We start from the raw sequence: 20,494 nt of genomic DNA, 5'->3' as shown, positions 1-20,494 counted from the left end.
GCAAACATGAATATCTCTCGGACCTCCCCCCCCCCTCCGGAAAAATTTTCTGGACCTGTGCATATACATGTAAATGCTTATTGATAGCATCGGTATGAATGTATACTTTTGAATAATGACAAAACAAAAGAATGCTGCAAGTTGAAGATGGGAATCACCGTCCACTTCCAGCGTCTGGAGGTCAAGTTCAAGTGATCCATGTCAGTAGTAATTAATACATGTACACCAATACATTTTCCAAATCATGGGGGTTTGTGATTTTGCGTACATTTGTTACGCCCATTCCTATTGGGAAGGGGGGTTGTCGGAGTTTCATATAATAATTGATAGATACCGTTTCAGGTAAAAATGTGTAAAAATGTCCATCTTATAAGTGAGATAACTCTTAAAGAATTAACGAAAAAACCGTCAATGCTGACCCATACAAAGGGATTTTATGCCTTTCAGAGGACAGACGACATGGCCTTACAGGCATAGCTCATTATTTTATAGCATTTCAGTCTTTCTACCGGAAATAATATAATTGATCAAAAAAGTAATGACTTCATATTTTTATCAAAGGAAATAAATTATTTAATCTCTGCACAACTTCTCTTCAATTCTTTTTAAGTATCAATAACATAAATCAGAGACCTAAATAACATCTCTGTTATTTATGTCTCAGTCAACAGCGCAATCTTTTAAAATTGTACAGTGTATGGCAACACAATTTAAATTTGTTTACAGGTTTTCTCAACAACAACAACAACAACAACAACAAAATTATTTTAATTAAAAACACTTTCCTTTCAAATTCGTTATGAATGCATATCAAATGCTGATAAGAATTAAAATAACTGAAGAGATTATTTCCATATTTTCAGAACCAGGGACGTATAGTCCCTGTCAGAACTGAATACTTTAGCAATCCTTATCACATTTACTTTGTCTCTTATTCTCTTTTGAGAAGTGAACAGGCATAACGTACACCCACTGCACTGGATGTAGGATATGCCTGTACACTTCTCTCAGAATAACATAGTCTCTATTAATGTAAATCGTTTGAAATGTTGAAAACTGCTCACCTTTACCCTTTAATTCATTCTTGCAAGAATTTTCACGATGTTTTAACCACCATTTTTTTTATACAATATCTTTTTTATCAAAAAATTAACATTCTCTATATTATTTTCAGCTTCATGAACCCCGAATTTATTTTATTTTAGGTGTATAATATTTCCGGAATTATATTATCCCACCATTCTTATTCAAGTCTACTTCTGAAAAAAAACATGGCGTCCGGAGTAGCTGTGAAAACGGGGAAAAAGAAAACTCGAGGTAAAGTCAATAGAAAAAGATGATTTCGTACCCATTTGTTAGCGAAAGATTTAAAATACTTACACAAACTGACCATGTTTTATTAAACGGTCGTTTAAACCTGTCGTTATTTCGTTACAATACCCTTAGTAAGTTGCTGTCGAGGAAATTCGAAATGTCATGATAATTACCATAATGTGTTGTACGGTGCGGCCGTTTGGGCAAGCGCAGCATAAAATTGAGTACACACAGGTACATATGTTTCGTAATACTAATGATAAGTTAAAAAATAACTCAATTTACTAAATAGATAAAGAATTATTAACAATGTTTACGCTCCAGCTGTATTAGTATATTTGTATAAGCATTACCAATGATTACCAAGATTTAATAAGGAGAACCTGCTTAATCAGGACTGTGGTTAAGAAAAGAAACCTTAGGGCCCCTAACTTTTACAAATTTATGCAACGAAAAATGAGGAATGGTATTCTAGTACATGTACATGGACATGGAAATAAAATATTAATAATAAGGTATTTTTCTATGTTTAGTGTACATCATTCGCTTATACAATTCTCATAACACGTGATATCAACAGTCATGTTTGGCATTCAGAAACACGCACTGAAAAATGTGGTAACATTTTGTTGCTACATGTTTTCATAAAAAGCACCCCCCCCCATTTTTATGGCTGAAAAAAGATTCATATTATACACAAGACTGTAAAGTATTCACTCTAAAAAATAATAAAATATGAACCAAATATAACCATATTCTGGAGAAAACAACTCGCTGTGTGGATGACCAAATTCTGAATTTTTTATCCCCAAATGAATTTTCATTCATATCAATTGGCGAATGGATGAGTGATTATCCACAACCCTGTTAATCATGTGCGATTTATCTCAATGCATAATTTCATCTCTATTCTAAAAAGTGATTGTGACATCAGTGTTCATGTTGGCAGTTCAAGTTATTGTTGCCTGTCTTTAGAAAAATTTTTTTTAGAATTCCCTACGAGCAACAATATGTTTTATTTACCTATTTAATGTATTATGTTCTCAAAATACATTTTTACCTGTTCTCAGAAGAATGTGAAATTGATAGCCATATGCAATTTACATGGAATTGTGGGTACAATTCAGACGACAGAATATTCAGTACATCAAAGGGAGCAGTAGTTTGAATTTTCTCTTTGCACAGGCATTGTCATTAGAGCTCGCAGTGCATTGCACTATAAAAACTACATATACCATGCCAATTGCATCTTTTACTTTGAAACTTTATTTGCCTTAATACCATGTTAAAATCATTTTACAGAGGCATCAGCGACGTTCAGCGAGATGTCTCTCCGACAGAACGCCTCAGTCTTGGAATACTGCCGAACTTCAATGTCTGCCCTCTCTGGTTGTGCTGCAGGGATTTTAGGATTAACAGGACTACAAGGATTCTTGTTCTACTTTATTACAGCCTTTTTGTTGTCTGTTAGTATATTTCCAGATTTTATGAAATATACTACATGTATATATATTTCATATGATAATTTAATATGTATTTAATGGTGTGACCATTGGGTCGAACACAGATATTTTGGTTCAAACAGAGACAGGACAGTTTGATTTGTTTATGACAAAAAACAAAATTTGTTTGAAACATACATAGTTGGATCTAGACTACTTGCCTACTCAGATTATAAGTTTCTTGATATTGATGCATTTTTATTCCCATGTTATACATGTAATTTGATAAGACATATTTTAAACAAGGGGTATCTTCTGAATAAAGCACTGTTTTAACTTACCTGGTTTGCATACCTATTTATTTTCATTTAAATTACTAAAGATTGAAATGGTGGAGCGTTTAGGGGCAATATACCATTACCTATAGTACATTGACAAGGACCAATCAATGAGTTAATGTTAGGACTTACTCCTCACCAAATCTCAGGACAGTTCTCTATTTTTCATGTTTGGAAACTCAGCCCCAACTTTATGGACTTGTTTCGGTTTGAATAGGGATATCAATGTTTTTTGCTCTTCTTCAGTTTGCAGATTGAAAATAATTCATATTATTTATTGAAATCAAATCTTTATTTCTCATCTTGTACCAGTGATGCTACTGCAAATTATCTTGCTTGTGTATTTGCTTTGCTTTGATTTAGTGTCCATCATCCACAAGAAGCTTTGAACTAATGTGCAGTAGTGCATGCTAAAGTAAAGCTTTTAAACGGCTTTTAAAGGAACTAGTGCTTATTATTAACGAGGCCGAGTACAGAACGAGTACGCACGCTTTCGCGCAGCGTTTCATTTGTATTGTGACGTCATCTTTTTGCTTAGTTGACGCCATGGCGTGATAGTTTCAACTGTAGATATTCAGCGAAAATTGTTGAAAATATCTCGTTTGATGCGTAAAAATAATGTTATATTGTGGAATAAACATAAATGTCTCGAAGTATAAGCTATTGGTCGAAAACGTGAAGAGGGTTCAGCAAGCCTAGCCCTCTGTCACGTTTTCTTAACCCGCCTAAATATAGCTTAATTCATACATTTCAAGACAGTAACCATGTATTTTATATTAATGACCCTTAATATGTGAAGTTATATATTTTTTTATTACTTAAATATGTCTGAATGTTTTAATAATACTATATAGACCACCTTTTTCGCCTTTGTCATATAAAAAATAGCCATTATCTGACGAATCTGGGAAATTGGGCATACAAAAATCAACTTTGATAAGACCCCTGGAACAAACCAGGAGGTAAAAGGTTTTTTTTATTTGACCATTTGATGCCCTTTGGCAATAACTTTAATATGTAGAACAGAGAAAGAAATCCCTAGGGCAGAAGTTTTGAAAAAATGTAAAAAATTTGCAAAATTGATACATTTCAAGCAAAATCCCATAGGGTCCTATGTTAAAGATTAACAACTTTGAGATGACCCCCTAAACAAACGGTGTGGTAAATGTCTTATTTTTTAATCTTAAAATAATAATTATATCGGTAGAAATTCATGTAAAAAGTTTCATCCAAAAATCTAGGGCAGAACAAATTAGACCCGGCCTCCTTAAGAAGGTATAGATAATGTTGGCTTAAATCAAAGCATACCCACCAGCTGGATAAACTGATGGAATGATTTTATATAAAGGCAAGATATGCATGGTAAATAGATGCATATAATTAGAAGGACCTGTAAGCTGCAAAACTGAAGCTGAAATTAAAAAGAGATAGTGACTAAATGCAGATGCCATTATTTTAAAGTAACCTGATTTCCGTAGTAATGGTATGAATTAGATTTTTATAATCAAACACATAATGAGCCTATTATTGGTATATTTGACACGATAGATGGCTCTTGGCCTAGAATGCAAAATCAATTAGAGGATGCAAAATTGATTCATATTTTGGAAGCAAGAGAGAATAATGTTTCAGGAATTGCATATAAGCTTTTTTGTGTATAAAATGCTATTTAAAAATGTCTTAATGACTACCATACAGATCATTTGTCATTTTTGATACTTTTATAAATATTGCATTTTTATACATTCTGAAACCATTCTAAATTCAACACTTCCCTATCTTGACAATCATGGTGGGAATAACATATTTGACTGTTGAAATCTTTTGATCAACAATTTTTTAAATATAATTTCATACATTTTATTGTCATTTTAGATTATGCTGCTTCTAAAAGCTGGAGCTTCCTGGAACAAATATTTCATCAACAGAAGACAGATTTTTCTGAGCGGTTTATTTGGTGGGCTATTTGTATCCTTTTCATTCAGCTTTTTTTATGGTTTGTTGATTATGATAAAATAACATTATTCATTTCGTGTTTGCTTATACAAAATGCAATTTATTATAAAAAAAAAAAAATGAAATTTTTTTTATCCATGTTCAGAATTCAAGAAAATGCTGTATTCAAAGTCTGCAAAATGGACCAACATGTTTTGTAATGTGTCATACTTTTGTTTTATTAGCACAAATGTATCTTATTTTCATTTTCATGCTTAGTTTAAAATTTTTATCAGGAACTGACTGCTCTAACTCAAAATGTTATAGGAATAGTAAGAATATGAAAGGAACATTGTTGTATTAAATTTCCTTAACAGTTGATACAGACATATATTTTAGCATGGACGTATCCTTTCTGGAGAGAGAGAGAGAGAGAGAGAGAGAGAGAGAGAGAGAGAGAGAGAGAGAGAGAGATTTCATATATTCATATAACTTCAATTGCCTGGAATTACCTGAAAGCTTTCTCCATTTAGGTAAGAGTGTGTTATTAAATTCATCAATTTAAAGCACCCATCGGCATGTTAACCTACAATCACCTTCCCATTACTAAAGACGAGGAATTAATTATGAAGAAAATTTACTGCAATTTTATTTTCTATGGAAAAAAAATTAAAAATCTCACATTATATACAAATTAATTTGACCACAAAACACAACATTATTAATCCACTGAGTCTTCGTTGTATTCTCATGTATTAGCAAAGAAAACTGATGCTTTGCTTGGATTAGTTAATAGGGGATATAATTTGTAACAAAATATACAAATTGAAAACAATCTACTGTGGGAATTCAGTTTTAAAATTGAACTGAAAGGTTGAATAAAACCCATTTCCTTCACTTATAAACAAAATCGCAAGTAATTGTGTTCAAAGCGTTTTTTAATGTCATCAATCTCTAAAAAAATTTGTAGATATGAAAATATATTTATATAAATTTTATCGACCAAAAAAAAACCCCAACAAGAACCTGTTTTTCATGAATTTACATAATCGTTAATATATTCATACCGCCAGGAGGAGTTTATAATAATGACAATTTCTACGAAGAAGTAGTGCATTGTAAATTTTGGAGAGTTTTTAGAACTCTGTTTACATAGGTAAGGTTATGGAGACGTCGCGACCTGGGGCTGATAAGTTCTGAATGTATGACATTATACATGTATTACATATTTATTTATACTTGACTGTTAATCAGATTTCTGTACGGTATGGTTCATGTGTATTGAAGTTTCCTCTCTACACCTGGGCTGGTGCAATCTCCTTGTTATGTAAATTTGTATATATAAAGATAAAAACAACAAAAAAGTTTTGTGTTATTAATTTTTCTTAAAATTTTGATTATACAACATACACGAGATCGGTTAAAAGAGATTTGAAATCGTGCGTGTAAATAATAGAATTACGTACACGTCAGCTACACGAGTCGAATTCGTTAATTATTATTAGATGAGGGTCGCACCTTTGACTAGCTAAGACGTTACCTTTGTGGGGTGTTTAGAATATAATTTATATTTAAAAATGCATTTCCTGATGCGCTACGCAATATGGCATGCGGCCATTGATAGATGATTATAGATTCCTACGCAGACTATACTTCCTCTTCGTATGTCAAATCATTGTTTAGATACACTAATGATATCTGGCGAACATTCCTTATTCTTATTCGATATGTTGTTGATAAAAAATATAAATTTTGTGAAATAATTGTGTCAACATTCCCTTTCAAAAAAAAAGAAAAAAAGAAGAGAGGCTTTCTTGGAAAATGAGACATGCAAAGGCTTGGAAAAAAACTGAAATTTAAAATGTTCATACTGTTGGGAATGAAAATCGGAAAAGCAAAAAAAGTTTTTAGAATTAATTTAGAAGTAATTGAATAAAATCAAATAAGACTATTTATCACTATTTTGAACACAGTCTCCTGTAGGCATATTTTGAATGTACTCTAGACTATAACTAGTTTTATTTTATTAAATGAATTATTCATGCATCGTACTTGCCGGCTTATTTAGTTTCTGAATGAAAATTCTTTCTGGAATTATAAGTGCAGGCACACAATGTTAAAGTGATCTTAGAGTTAACGACGCAAACAGAGGACTGATAGAGATTGAATTATACTAATATTAATTTTCTTTACAATGCGTTCTAAGCCCACATTACTCACAAAAATAGCTCTATTTTGAATTTTAGGCAATATACCTCTTTCTTGTATTCATATTTAGAAAGGTAACCCTACACATTTAAACCCCCCCCCCCCACCTTATTCATACCACTAAAATATTAAGGAAGAGGGATTTTGACAAATTATTTATTTACTTTATTGGACGTTACATTTTTTGCGTTAAGATCTATAGGTGCACTTGTAAACAAGAATTGCATTGTGACGTCACATTTTATTTACCCCCGGCTTTAGCAGATAGGTGGTACGGAAGTTTACACCCGGCTTGTTAACCAATCAGATCTCGCGTAATGAGCGACTTATGAAATAAAGAAGAAAATAAGTACTGGTTAAGGAAATTGAAGTACTGATCACGGAAGCATCACAGATATAATTTCAATATTGTGTATGCTTACTATATTGTACCCTGTTCAACGCAACCAAAGACTCTTTTATCCAAGTATACTGTTTACGCCATAATGTAACATGAAAGTATTATAGTGGGACTTTGTTGCAAAGTTATTTAAATCTGATGATTTAGAAGTATTTGATAAAATTGTAGTTCCTTCTGAATTTTACAAACGCGCCCTCAGTGTTGTTCTCGAACGTAACAGTATATAAATAGTGCCTGTTTGGGAGGGTAACAGTTGAAATTGACACCCCGAGGAAACCATTGTCAACCGAAGCGAAGCGGAGGTTTACAATGGTTTTCGAGGGGTGTCAATTTCAACTGTTATCATCTCAAACAGGCACTATTTATTTTATTATACTGAATGTCTTAATTTTAGAGAATTTTTATATTGCTTTTATATAGAAATGACTTGAATTCTACGGCGAACCGTACGCGCATAATTTATGCGCATGTAACAATTCGTTGTGTTACCCGTTGCTAAGTGTGTTGCTAACGCTGAGGGTAATAGAACGGATTATCAACTGCGTCTAAACCAATCAGATTTCAGTATTTAACATGAACGTATAAGAGGCATAAAGTTCTACATGGCAACATATATATATATATATTTTATTTACGATTTCTCGTCTGGAGTCAGTAAAGCAGCATTGAAGTGAAATTAACCTGGATAGATGAATAAAAGCATCGATACATCGATTAGTATAAAGTTGCAGTATATAAACCGGTATCATTTATATATATGGTCATAAGAATAATAAGGAAATAGCTCCGTTGAGCTAAAACAACAATAATAAAAACCTATTGTGATCTCATGCTATGTTAGAGTCTACTAAGTTCAGTTTTAGGGACCTTTTCTTTTTGGATTTCAGTGTTTCTGGAGCTTTTCCAAGTTTTGACAATCTGGTACATTTCTTCGGTCGGAGGAGCAATGACCACAAACACTGCCGCAAGGAAACAGATGACATAACTAAAAGTCAGATAGGACGAGAACTGTTCCCGGGTTAAAACACCAAACGACAACACTACAGCGGGAACAACCACCAGGAAAAGGAAGACGAAACTCAGTCCGCCATACACTGCCACATTCCGAGCAGAACGGAATATCTGACCCATGATGGCAGCCGTGGGCTTCGTACCAGGGGGAAATTGAGCTAGCTCTTCTTCGTAGAGGCGTTGCCATGGATTTAGAGGATTGTTGATCGAGATCGTCTTATCCCATTCGTGAGCAACATCCTCCTCAGTTTTGATTTTGTTTGTGAGTAATGACGTCACTATCGTACACACACTGCTGAGGGATATTCCAGCTACGCACCCTGCAAGGAGACTGTAGTCTTGAATTGTGTTGATGAAGAAATTGGATAGTCCGCCTTCATATACAACTTCTGACACGACAAAGTTAGCCGCTACGCAACCTATCAGTCCCACCACACAGCCTGCAATGTAAACCATTCTTTACATTATACATGTACGTACCACCCTCAAATTGTATTTACTAGTAGTAATGCAGGATAGTAACCAAACATACATACGAAGCATATACCTGTAATAACGCCAGACGAAGTGCAACGGGACCAAATGATCGCTAACAGAAGTGGTATTGCAAATGGGCTGATAGTTCCTTGCATGAAGAATATGACCCATGTTAAGTTGATATTGCTGGCATATACAACTAATGCATATGGAATCACCGAAATGGTGACCCATACAATGCACCAGCTTTTGTGATGCATCAGAAGGTCTTCATAATGGCGGTAGTCCCCATGAATTGGGCACGTATATTGCACGGCAAAGTCTCTTGTTTTACTTTTTCTCTTCATATCCTTTGAACAGTCAATGCACTCAGCTGATGTAGGGCAACTGCAAACTTCGTGTTTTCCACCAACCTTTTGAAGTCCACACAAAATACATGAAGTAGGTGTGAGCAAACGCCTTCAAAGACAGAAATTCATTTTACTATTACAATAACTCACAAATCCACCCACAGCAAAGATCACATATGGAACTTAAACAGTTTCTCCACATCCCCCATCCCCACCAAAAAGGTGAAGCTAAATACCTGAAAGGGTTTATATAGACTTTATATATATCATATACTACGATGGATGACACTGCCATTACTTCTCCAGATCCTGTTGACATGAGTGCCATTGTTATGGAGGTGATAAGAAGATAGGCTCCAGTTGACCCCATGATTTTTTCCAACACAAATGGTGTAATGAAACCTGTGTAATCATCAAATAACATAGTAAATTACATTAAATTGCAAAGTTTTAATTTTCAGTGTAGTATGAAATGAAAGTTTACATTTATCTGTTTACCATTCACAATTTCATTTTGGGACAGAAAATGCGTTCCATTCTCATAAGCCATCGAAGCATATGTCAGTGTTGCCGGAAGTGCAATGGTTGCTGGGAGACAAAAGAACATGATGGCTGCTATAAAGAAACCGATTACACCTTGAACGGGTTTGGCAGCAATTCTACTCTGCCAGTTAGCTTGGTCAATAAAGCTGAGTGAGGTCGCCATGAAGAAAAGAGATAACCCGTAAATAGCACCAGATCTTGTCCGGAAGGTCAGCAAAGAATCCTCGTAGTTCCCTTCGGTTGATTTTATACAGGACATAGCGTCATACATGGCGTCTATAGACACATATTTGGACATGCTCTCATTAATGTTATCAGTGTATGCAATGCTAACTACAATGGCGATCAATCCCACAAAAGTGATGGCGGTGTTAAAGTACGAAATGTAAAAAGTTGTTCCCAGACCCCCAAGAAAACAGTAAGACCCAAACAGTACCGCCAAGACAAACGCAATGAACTCGTCTGATGCGTCCTTTGTGAGGACACTAATGGCCGACTTTCCCGCCACCAGAAGGGCTGTGATTGTAACGATGTTGGCGAAAAGAGCGATACAGCAGAAGACAACATGTGCTGGTTTTCCATATCTCGTATAGATTATCTGAAAAAAAAGATTTGAAATTATTGGTTGGGGGAGGGGGGGTGGTTATACACTGTCTAATCAACAAATAAATTAGGTTATAAGATTTCAACCCATGATTTCCCCACGTCACGCAGTGTTCCATGAGGCGTACCTTTACACATGGCTTCGTTGTTTATAAAAATATTGTTAAAAATCTCTATAAATGTTTTCATTTTTGTATCATCATTCAAGTATAACGCATCAGGTTGTGAAAGTAAAATAATATTATTCAGGTATAAAACGCCAATTAGTGAGTTTGATGAAGGATACATTTTTTAAAAGGTCATTAGCATCGAGAATTTGCTGATTCACCATTTTTCCTCATGCGAATACGAGCGGACTGTTTTCATTACATTTGCTTTAATTAAGGAGATTTGATAGAAAATCAAAACAATTACACATAAGATGTACCTGTTCTTTAAAGGGAGATTAATATACATGTGCAATGTAGTCAAAAGATGGACACGATCGTCGAGTCATCGTCAGTTTTACCTGAAGAAATGTCTTGGCACCAGGAGCCTTGGTTTTCAGTTCAACAGACAATATTGGAAACAGGAGAATATCGAGAACGATTCCTAGGACAAAGAAGAGACACCCTCCTATGCCACTCTGAAAAAAAATGCCCGTATAAGAATGTAAACTTAATCCCAAGCATTAAAGTCTTATTTTCAATTCCTTATTTGAAGAAAAACTTGGGGTTCTTTACTTAGAATGTTCTATCTATTTTATTACAGTAATAGTAATAGTGGTAATCTGTAGGAAATCGGCCGGCCATAATAGTTGTGACGTCACGGTGACTGCCGTCAAACTGAGCGTTACTTTCCCACCAGCGTCAAACACCGTGTCCAAGCTATGGGCGTCTTTGTAGATGTATTTCCTGATAGAATTGTGTATGATCGCCAAAACAATAGAAAACCCGGCGAAGCCTAGGATCATCAGAAGAGCGGACTCATGTTTCTCCAGAATAGGCGAAATGCTGAGGAGGAAATATGCATGTGAAAATTACATAAAAAGTCATTTTGATTTTCATCTTTCTTCTAGTATAACTTGTTCATGTAAATGTTAATATATTTCTATAATATTGTTCATCTGAATTAGTTGCTTATTAAGTTAAAAAGTTGATTGCAGTTTGCCTTGTGCTTGTTTGTCGCAATTGCAAATTTAACGCTTTGTTTTGCCAGAAGTTGTATTCGGTATATTAAATTTGAGTGGCTTTCTGCATAACAACTGTTGTTTTCGGTGTTTTATTGTTAATATTTAGGACAAGTAACGTAACTGTTATAAGCTAAAAGTGCGGAAACGACATTAACATGGGAACGTGAGTCATCATTAATTCAAATAGCATGTGTGTAAAAATTACATTTTAACAACCTTACTACAGCTTGAGTTAGGGGGTCTACACCTTGTTTTATTACTTGTATAAGACTTATTGCAGGATCGATTGCGTAATTTTAACTCGTTCTCATGTATAGTTCACTTCGACTTATTACTCTTAGCACATTTTGCATTCAATAAGATTATTTTTTATTTTGAATTAATTAAAATATGTAGTAATTCAATTTATTTCGGTGTCGGTGAATTTAAATAACCACAATTCTTTTTTCACCATTTTAACATTTTTATGTAAATTTATGCACTTCACATTGGAAAGTATTGAATGACACAACAAAAGTCCAATGAAATGTATAGAGTAAAATGATCTGAAAGAAATATACACGAGGTATAGAGTCGTGTACATATAAACACTGATTATGTGTTATTTTACTAACGGTTATTGGGTTAATCTGAAAAGGTATCGGAATACATCTATAGTCTGTCCTGCAAGTTATCGGTACTGTATACAGGGAAATATTCGCCCCTGCTTTATCTTCGCCCCTTTCGCCGAATTTAAGACTTGGCGAATTGCAATATTCCCAATTATCTCTCTTTTAATTAACACAACATTGTTTGGGCAAATTCAATACGGGGCGAAACTGTTAGTTAAGAAGGGCGAAAATAACCTTGCATACAGTATGTGTCATTTCGAGTCCAAATAGGACCTGTTCAAAAACAGATGCTTATTTCTTGAACAGGTAAGGTATATGCTGCACCAATGATCAAAATCTTTTTCTCTTGTTTTTCAATTCCTTTACATGCGATATTCCTGAATTCCATGTAAGAGTTTTTGTTTTGTTGTTGTATTTTTGTTGCTCATTCTTTCATATTCTTTAAAAGACATGATCATGGCATCCCCACAATTCGATGCAGAAAGTAAAGAGCAGTGAACTTTTTAATGTTTTTATCAGTGAACGGAGCTTTTTGAGTATTGCGTGTATCAGCAATAAAATTCGGATTCCTTTCCCGTGATGAGTGTGTCTGAATGTTAATGTACAGATAAACAGGCCTGCTTATTCATCCATTAATTCTGGTCAAGACCTGACCAACAATTTCAAGTATTCTAGAAAAGGACATCTACATAAATAGACGTGACTAATTGTACATCAATGTACATGCATGGATGTGTGGTCTAGCTGGTGAGATATTCTGATCATCAAGTTCCATCAATATCAGACCTCGATTTCGCACAGATATCTGCTTATTAGTATTCATTGTAAATCCCAATCGGCTCTAAGTAAGTATATTCAGTAGACCTCCACAAGTTTACTGACACAGTTTCTTTATTCATGAATATGTACAATAACCGGTACTTCAAATCTGGGCTTCAATGAAGGCTAGAATAATACCAGTAGAGGGCCGACTCTTGATGCCCTCTAGCTGGTTGAGAGCGGTAGCGTATCAAACAGCTGATTTTAATCAGATTCGAATCTTGTGTTTAAACAAGATCTTGTCGATGGTTCGTCTTAAGAAGCCGCACCAGTATGTTACAAACTGTTGTGTGCGTAGGATTCGAACTATATAGCAATCTTTTCGTTGCAGACCGAATGGCAGTTCAGACACACATCTGTCAAGCTCTGATCTAGCTGGGCGTCCAACATATAACTGAAGTGTATATTGACGAAAGAAGGTGGGGGAGTCTCAAATTGTTTTGATGATTATAACTCCTTTGCGTGAAACTTTGTATGAATACGTGGGGTTTAAGGAGGCACCTGCCTTCATTACGATTGAAATGATGTGGTTGAATTTTTTCGAATTGTCCTTTTTTGGGTTCTTTTGAATGGGTGTTATTTTCGTTCTGTTGTTTGTTTCGTTCTGCAGGTGTTGACAACTTCGGGTTTTTAAATCTTATCTATAAATCAAAAGTCGAATTTCGCGTTTAACACGAAAGTTGGGGGTGATAAAGAAAAGGACGTAAACTGGGGGTGGAAAAAACCTGGAAAAGTGCGGGATCGCAAGTTTATCACTTAAATTAAATGAAAGAACAATCTATTGGAAAATAATGACTTTGCACAAACGAACAAGGATGCAATAAAACATTTCATATGCACACTACTATTCGCATTTTAAAAAAAAATATTTTTTTTTTTATAAAACATAAAGATAGGTCACTTACCTGCTTTGATTGTGTAACGGGGCAAGGGTCCTAAATCGACAGGAATCATTCTGCTCGGCCTGGATATGTCCCAAAACAAGAAAAAGAACGTACAGACCTACTTCCCTCATTTTCACAGTGATAATACCAGATCGAAAGAGTCGAGGTTATTTTTTTTTGCCTGCCCTACCTAATGTGACGCGCTTTAAATGTCAAGGATATGTAGGTATATATGTTGACTCTGCACTGAACGTAAACATACCAGAGTCCTAGTCTTTGTATTACTGAAAAGTGACGAGGAAGCTCAAATTGTTGTGTACATAAATTTAGATTAATTATCCTCACCTGTACTATCCTATAATATGGTTTCTGAAAATGGTGATTAATTGGAAAATGCACATAGTTGACACTTTCATTGTCCGTTGGCCGTCTATGCACGCAATGTTTTAAAACGTCTTTCAATTGCATGGTTGTCTTAAATGAGACAATCAACAATTCTTACATATGTACCATGGTTTCTTGGGAATTCGCCGATCTCTTTATGTGTTGTACTGCACATGCCTGTATACATGTTTACATTTACATATTACGTAATGTGCATTACTCCATTTTACTTTGTTTTCATCATCTATCTATTTCATTAGTTCACAAAGTTTCACAATTCAGCGTACAGGAAATATATTAATATTAGTAAAGGCTGCCAGAAAACTTTTTGATTGCCCATTTCTATTTTTAATTAATCCCTTTGAATTGTTAATAGTTAATTTTCGATACATGATTTATACCAATACATGTAAATCTGTGTAAATCAGTCTTTGGTATGTCTGATATAAAAGCTTCTGATATATACAACTACAGAATTCGGTAATTACAGCTATTTAGGTATGATGCCTTTTAAACAGTTTAAGAATAATCGCAGAACAACAATAACTAAGGGAATTAATTATTTGTATATTACGCACTGAACTTGAATACATTAAACTTATTTTGATACCGTTGTATGGATAAAAAGGAAGACATGATATTTTTAAAATAAGTAAATCTACACAGTAAATATTGTGTTAATAAAATATCAATCGATATCTTCATCATGTGTAAATCATAATACCTTTTCAAATTCAAATGAATTAAAACAAAAATACGACACTTTAATATGTTCATCTCAAATTCACGCAACAGTAACAAAATACTCTCGTTTTTTTTTTTTATAATAAAGTATAAAATGATAGATTTGTGCTCCATCGCTTTTTAATCCCATTTTATTGGCAATGTGCTTGCTACATGTATCTAATTAGATTGAGGTCCATCGGGACATGACCGACCCACCCCAACCCCCATGGTATTGACCCCCGGGTTATTACTCCCTTTTTATTTTTCATAAATATCAAATTCTTAGATAGAATCAGAAAAAGGTCTTACAGGAAGGATATACATGTATTTGAAAAGGTGTAAAGACCCAAGGGTGGGTTGGTGTCGGACCTCTTCATCCCCGCAAACACCTGTTTTCGGGTATTTAAGCTAACAAAAATTCTACCTCAATCACCAACTCATAAAAGCCAGGTTATACTCATAAAATGGGGGGGGGGGGGGGGGGGGTTCATCGTGGATCTTTTGAAATTACACCCCCCCCCCATTGGAAAATAAGTAGCTCGGGTTCGGAAATCAATTTTAAGCGTTTAAAAGACTAAGATCAGACTTATTTCCCGCAATTTTGGAAGCATCGAAAACAACGACGTCAACGTTATATAATTTCATTCACGATGTCAGATTTTTCGAAGCCTCGAGTTAATGGTAAAATGTTGCCAAGTTTCAAGGGCCGAACTGTTTGTTTACTAGGAAATGCCAAGGATGTAAGTTTACCTACCCAATATTTGTTTTGTTCGTATTGGCTAACTTTATTGTACCACCTAGCTTTCAGCAGCAATAATGTAGCCCTCTCAATTCTTTTTAAATCCGACTCCCCTCTTATTTTAAAAGGTAAGAAGTAGATTGCAGATCTGTTGCCGTACGGAGAGAATTGTTGTGTATTACTTGACTGAATACTACTGGCACACATTCATCAACCTGTACAGTGTACAACGGGGGTTACACAATATTGAATGATTTTTTTTTCATGGCTTAGGTGGATAGCAATGGAACAGCCTTTACATTGTCTACAGGGGATGGCCAAGATGTGAAAGTAATCATGCAGGAACCTGTGAGTATACTTATTATTGTAGACAGACGCACTCTTTTCAATATTTATAGCTACATTTAACTCTATAAAGTCTATTATGACGTGTGCCTAAATGTTATTATATTGCTTGTTTTAGATTATTGCCCTTTTTGTAATTAATCTCAATGATTAAAGAGATCTTTCTCAAATCAGCTAAAAATCATGTTTAGCAAATTTTAAATTTTTTGTTTTGCCCAATTTTGTATCACTATCTAGATACATGAAGCTTTCAATTTCTTGTTAAGAACTTTCTTGTGACGTGTGAGAAATTGATAATATTACTTAGTAAGTTATAGGAAAGAAATGTCGATGGGAAAGTTCAACAGGAATAACTTAATTTGATCTTTTTATGAAATTTAGATCTGACAGTTAGAGCTTACAGCATAAAAGATAAATGCTGAAATACCTGTATAATATCTAATGTTTGTCAGAGCCTGAGATTTTTTAATGACCAGGAGTTTGATCCTGTAACAAATTTCTGAACCAACTAATGACCCTATAAAAACAGCGGAAGTATTTATGCAAAATATTGAAAAAATGAATATTGATTTGATTATGAAAACCAATTCACATTTAAAACCTTTTTTTATAGCTTGGAGAATATGTATCTGGATTAACTGAAGTCCATGGAAACGTAGATGCCCAGAATAACATCAATTGTCAGAGCTACATTGCATTTCCTAAGGAAATCAGTGATACTTTTGGTAAGAGTTTTTTTATTAATGGGGCATGGTCTTTACTCACTGACAACTTGACAACTATCAAATTATTATTAAGCATTAGAAAAGCTATGATGAAGCATTCTTAAAATTAAAAATGGTGAATAAAACTGAAACTTTTCTTGCTCAAAAATGCCTCAATAATTGTCATGCCCTTGAATTTTTAAGTAAAAAGCAGTGGCAAATAAAACAATTTTACTTGTACAGTACTTACCATGGTGACTGTTTTCTCTTACTCTCAAATTGCTCTTGTGTTTTATTTAATTTGTATATATGTATTTTATACATATAATTTTAATTTGCACATAGACAATTTTACTAACTGTGCATAAGTCAAGAGCAATTTTATTCACCATAGCAACAGAGATGACACTAAATCTCGTGCAAGACTTAAGCCCTTTTTAAGTGTATTGCATCAACATGCCTACCATTTAAATTTTATTTATATTGTATCATTAACTAACTATTCAGTGAGAGTAAAAATAAAATTAAACAAATCAAATTGTGTGTTTGTTTGTAGATTTAGGTCTATACAATGATGCTGTTGAGCTGACTTCACGGTTCAGCGAGTTTTACAAAGTTGGCGTGACTGATCAATGAAGCACCATGGTATAAATTCCCGTAAATGAAGAGAAGACAACATTGCTGTGCAAATGAAATATAGAGTAAAATTGACCACATACTGGGAGCATTGCACATTTATGAAATGCTATCACATACTTCCTTGCAGAAGAAGTACACTGTATATAATTATGTTTATGTGTCAACATTTGATATCTTTAGTATTTCATATGTATGTTAAACAAATGTATATACAGTATGATTCTCAGTTTTACAGTGAAATTGGAAATTTTTTTTAGAAAGAATCTGAGTTTAAGATCGACACAAAACTGAGAGCTTGTGTGAAATCATGAGCCATCTGCATGCCGTATTTAAAAAATTTTGCTATTTCCTGTACATCCATTTGAATTAAATTTATTATACCAGGGTTTTGATTTAAAAACCTTTTGTATTTTGATTTAAGTCATTACTGCAGTGTTAATGTTTCAAGAGCTTAAATGGAAATAAAGTATAATTGTTGTTTAACTAATCTCAAATTAAAATTTTAATGCTTGAACAGTTTATTATCTCAAAATCTGTTTATTTTACTATTTATGATATTAGAAATGTGACCAATTTGAATCTTTGATCAAGATTAAAACATTGTTTAGAAATACAATTTACTGTGGATGTTTTTCTGTTTAAAAACTGTAACAATGTTGCTTCCGAAATCATTCAGTGTCATCTGTAAAATTCAGAGTTCTTTTATCCTCTGATCTAATAACATTTAGTTTTTACCAAAAATTGCCTGTACATGTAGGTAGAGAATGTGGAGTTTCGACTAATCGTGTTTCTGTGTTAAGATCATGGCAGATGGACGTGCCCTAAGCAGGACCCCGATTTTTCTCCCCTTGGGTCTATCAGCCCCTTCTGCCCATACATGTAGATTGCTTGTTGAAAGATGAGGTCATTGCAAGTTTTTTCTTTGTTTAGGGTCCACCCAAAACTCAAAAACCTGTCTTTCTATCAGGAAAAAAACACAAACCTTAGAAAAAAACACAACTTTAAAGGTTCAACAAAATAATTTTTTTTATATATTTTGAAGTATTTTCTTCATTTTGTAAGAAAAATACAAAAATAACAAATACCTACTATATGATTTCCATTTTGAATGTTGTTATATTTGGTCACATACCACTATTTTTACCCAAGTACGCAAGTAGTTCCATTCTAAAAATGTATGTATTATTTCAAAAATTCCTAGGGGTACCAAATGGTCGAATTTGGTTCCTTTTATGGCATGGATGGAAAGAAGAAGGTTTGAAAAAAAATACAGGCAGGAAAAAATTTAGAAAAATTATCTTTACAGGCGCAATAGAAAGGGTGTAAAAAGGCCAATGTTTACACAAATTCCAAAGTGAAAGTGAATTTTTCATGGTAGGGGTTATTTTAGGGGCCATATCTCAGTCCCCTCTCGATTGATTTTCCTGTAGTTTGGATATGTTGTTGGACTAGTGTCATTCTATAGGTATGCTGTATTTGAACTCATTTGAGCCGGTGGAATTTTTAATATGATTTATTTTTGTATAAAGGAATAAGAGGGAAAAATAATTGTGGTCTGTGTCCATTTGATTTCTGATCCGGATTTAAAAATGCGATCCTGAGCCCGACATGAAAAAGCGATCTAATTTTATGAACAACTGTGTTTTTTTTTGTTTTTTTTTTAATTTTTACATCTCAATACCAATCCGTCCGCGGACGCTAACATAGAGAAAACTTGGAATTGCCTGATGTAAGCTCTTAGCATCGTTTTGGAAAGAAAAGGGATCAGAGTTGCTAGAAATATTGACACGCAAAGAAAAAAAAACCCGCCCCATTTCACCAGTTGTCAAAATCCTGTCCGTTTGTATGTGGTGGGTGGGTGGGTGGGGGTGGGTACTTGATTCAAACTTCCATTAAAGTTAATTTTCCCTATAATTTTTACATACTCTAAATTAATTGCAGGGGAGAGGGGGCAGTTCCATTACAAATCGATTTTCTATACGTAAATATTATGAATTTAAATGAGGTAGTTTTTACGCGGTGAGAGGCTAAACTGCAGAGCACACAATTCAAAGTAAAGTCCTTGATTTATTTATGAATTCAAATTCAGTCCAACGACTGTTTTAAGTTAAAGGCCGAACATTTTACAAACGCCCCCTTTTTTACCTGTACAAACTTCAAAAAGATGCCGCTTGTCAATCAAGTTTGAAACAATAGCACCCAGTTTGATTGACGTGATCGTCCGAGCGTAATCTTGCCAGGTCCACGGATTTCTGTTTACTAGCAATTAACAACGTTATCTTTGATATCTTCCGTCATGTATTAAAAGGGGGATTAAAAATTGAATTGTTAACATTACCAGTATTAACATTGTTTATGAAAAAAAATTATTCAGTAATTGAAAATACGTAATTTATATTTCAATCATGTTGAATGCATGTGATCTAATAAATTCTACGAAGATGCATGAGCAGCTCCAAGGCACATACACTCTTCTGAGCTACTAAAGCTGTATTTACTGGTAATACACTCGACTGGAACTTATTTCAGGAAAACATCACTCCATGGAAAACGAACTCCATTAATTCTCACCGTGTAATGGCTACCTTTACATTCCACATGCCAACTGATCGTATGGTTTTCTTATACAATTATATTTATTAAAATTACCCTCCTAAACAATGTCAAGGGCTAAACACAGATTTGAACCTTGTGTTTGAACAAGATCTTGTCGTTTCGTTGGTTCGTCGTTTTAAGAAGCCGCACCAGTATGTTACAAACTGTTGTGTGCTTAGGATTCGAACTAGCAATCTTTTCGTTGCAGACCTGATGGCCATTTTTAACAAACATCTGTCAAGTCCTGATCTAGCTG

The 20,494-nt window shown here is 34.2% G+C and overlaps 3 protein-coding genes across 5 annotated transcripts; 2 read left to right on the top strand and 1 right to left on the bottom strand.

Moving 5' to 3' along the window:
• The first annotated feature begins 1,205 nt into the window (after positions 1 to 1,205).
• On the top strand, positions 1,206 to 6,415 carry LOC128192302 (ER membrane protein complex subunit 6-like). Its single transcript, XM_052864889.1, has 5 exons — positions 1,206 to 1,317; positions 2,617 to 2,780; positions 4,970 to 5,062; positions 5,416 to 5,435; positions 6,284 to 6,415. Exons 1-5 carry the CDS (start codon positions 1,272 to 1,274, stop codon positions 6,312 to 6,314), a joined length of 354 nt encoding a protein of 117 aa, XP_052720849.1. The 5' UTR covers positions 1,206 to 1,271; the 3' UTR covers positions 6,315 to 6,415.
• A 1,836-nt stretch (positions 6,416 to 8,251) lies between these two features.
• LOC128192294 (uncharacterized) lies at positions 8,252 to 17,471 on the bottom strand. Of its 3 annotated transcripts, XM_052864875.1 has the most exons (9): positions 17,255 to 17,471; positions 14,452 to 14,667; positions 14,128 to 14,186; positions 11,370 to 11,613; positions 11,130 to 11,246; positions 9,974 to 10,616; positions 9,712 to 9,877; positions 9,196 to 9,584; positions 8,252 to 9,088 (listed from the first exon to the last, which is right to left on the bottom strand). In XM_052864875.1, the coding sequence occupies exons 2-9, from the start codon at positions 14,572 to 14,574 to the stop codon at positions 8,475 to 8,477; spliced, it is 2,355 nt and encodes a 784-aa protein (XP_052720835.1). In that variant the 5' UTR covers positions 14,575 to 14,667; positions 17,255 to 17,471; the 3' UTR covers positions 8,252 to 8,474. The 3 variants fall into 3 exon arrangements, with proteins under 3 accessions (XP_052720835.1, XP_052720837.1, XP_052720836.1); XM_052864877.1 differs by lacking the exon at positions 14,452 to 14,667 and having other exon boundaries at positions 17,255 to 17,469; XM_052864876.1 differs by lacking the exons at positions 14,452 to 14,667; positions 17,255 to 17,471 and having other exon boundaries at positions 14,128 to 14,428.
• On the top strand, positions 15,798 to 18,259 carry LOC128192303 (replication protein A 14 kDa subunit-like). Its single transcript, XM_052864890.1, has 4 exons — positions 15,798 to 15,956; positions 16,229 to 16,303; positions 16,914 to 17,025; positions 17,561 to 18,259. The coding sequence occupies exons 1-4, from the start codon at positions 15,867 to 15,869 to the stop codon at positions 17,638 to 17,640; spliced, it is 357 nt and encodes a 118-aa protein (XP_052720850.1). The 5' UTR covers positions 15,798 to 15,866; the 3' UTR covers positions 17,641 to 18,259.
• Positions 18,260 to 20,494: the final 2,235 nt, after the last annotated feature.

The sequence above is a fragment of the Crassostrea angulata genome, chromosome 7 (genome assembly GCF_025612915.1).
Source record: "Crassostrea angulata isolate pt1a10 chromosome 7, ASM2561291v2, whole genome shotgun sequence".
In the NCBI taxonomy this organism is placed as follows: domain Eukaryota; kingdom Metazoa; phylum Mollusca; class Bivalvia; order Ostreida; family Ostreidae; genus Magallana; species Magallana angulata.
The sequence above is the reverse complement of the archived record's forward strand: the minus strand, read 5'-3'. Positions and strand labels throughout refer to the sequence as shown.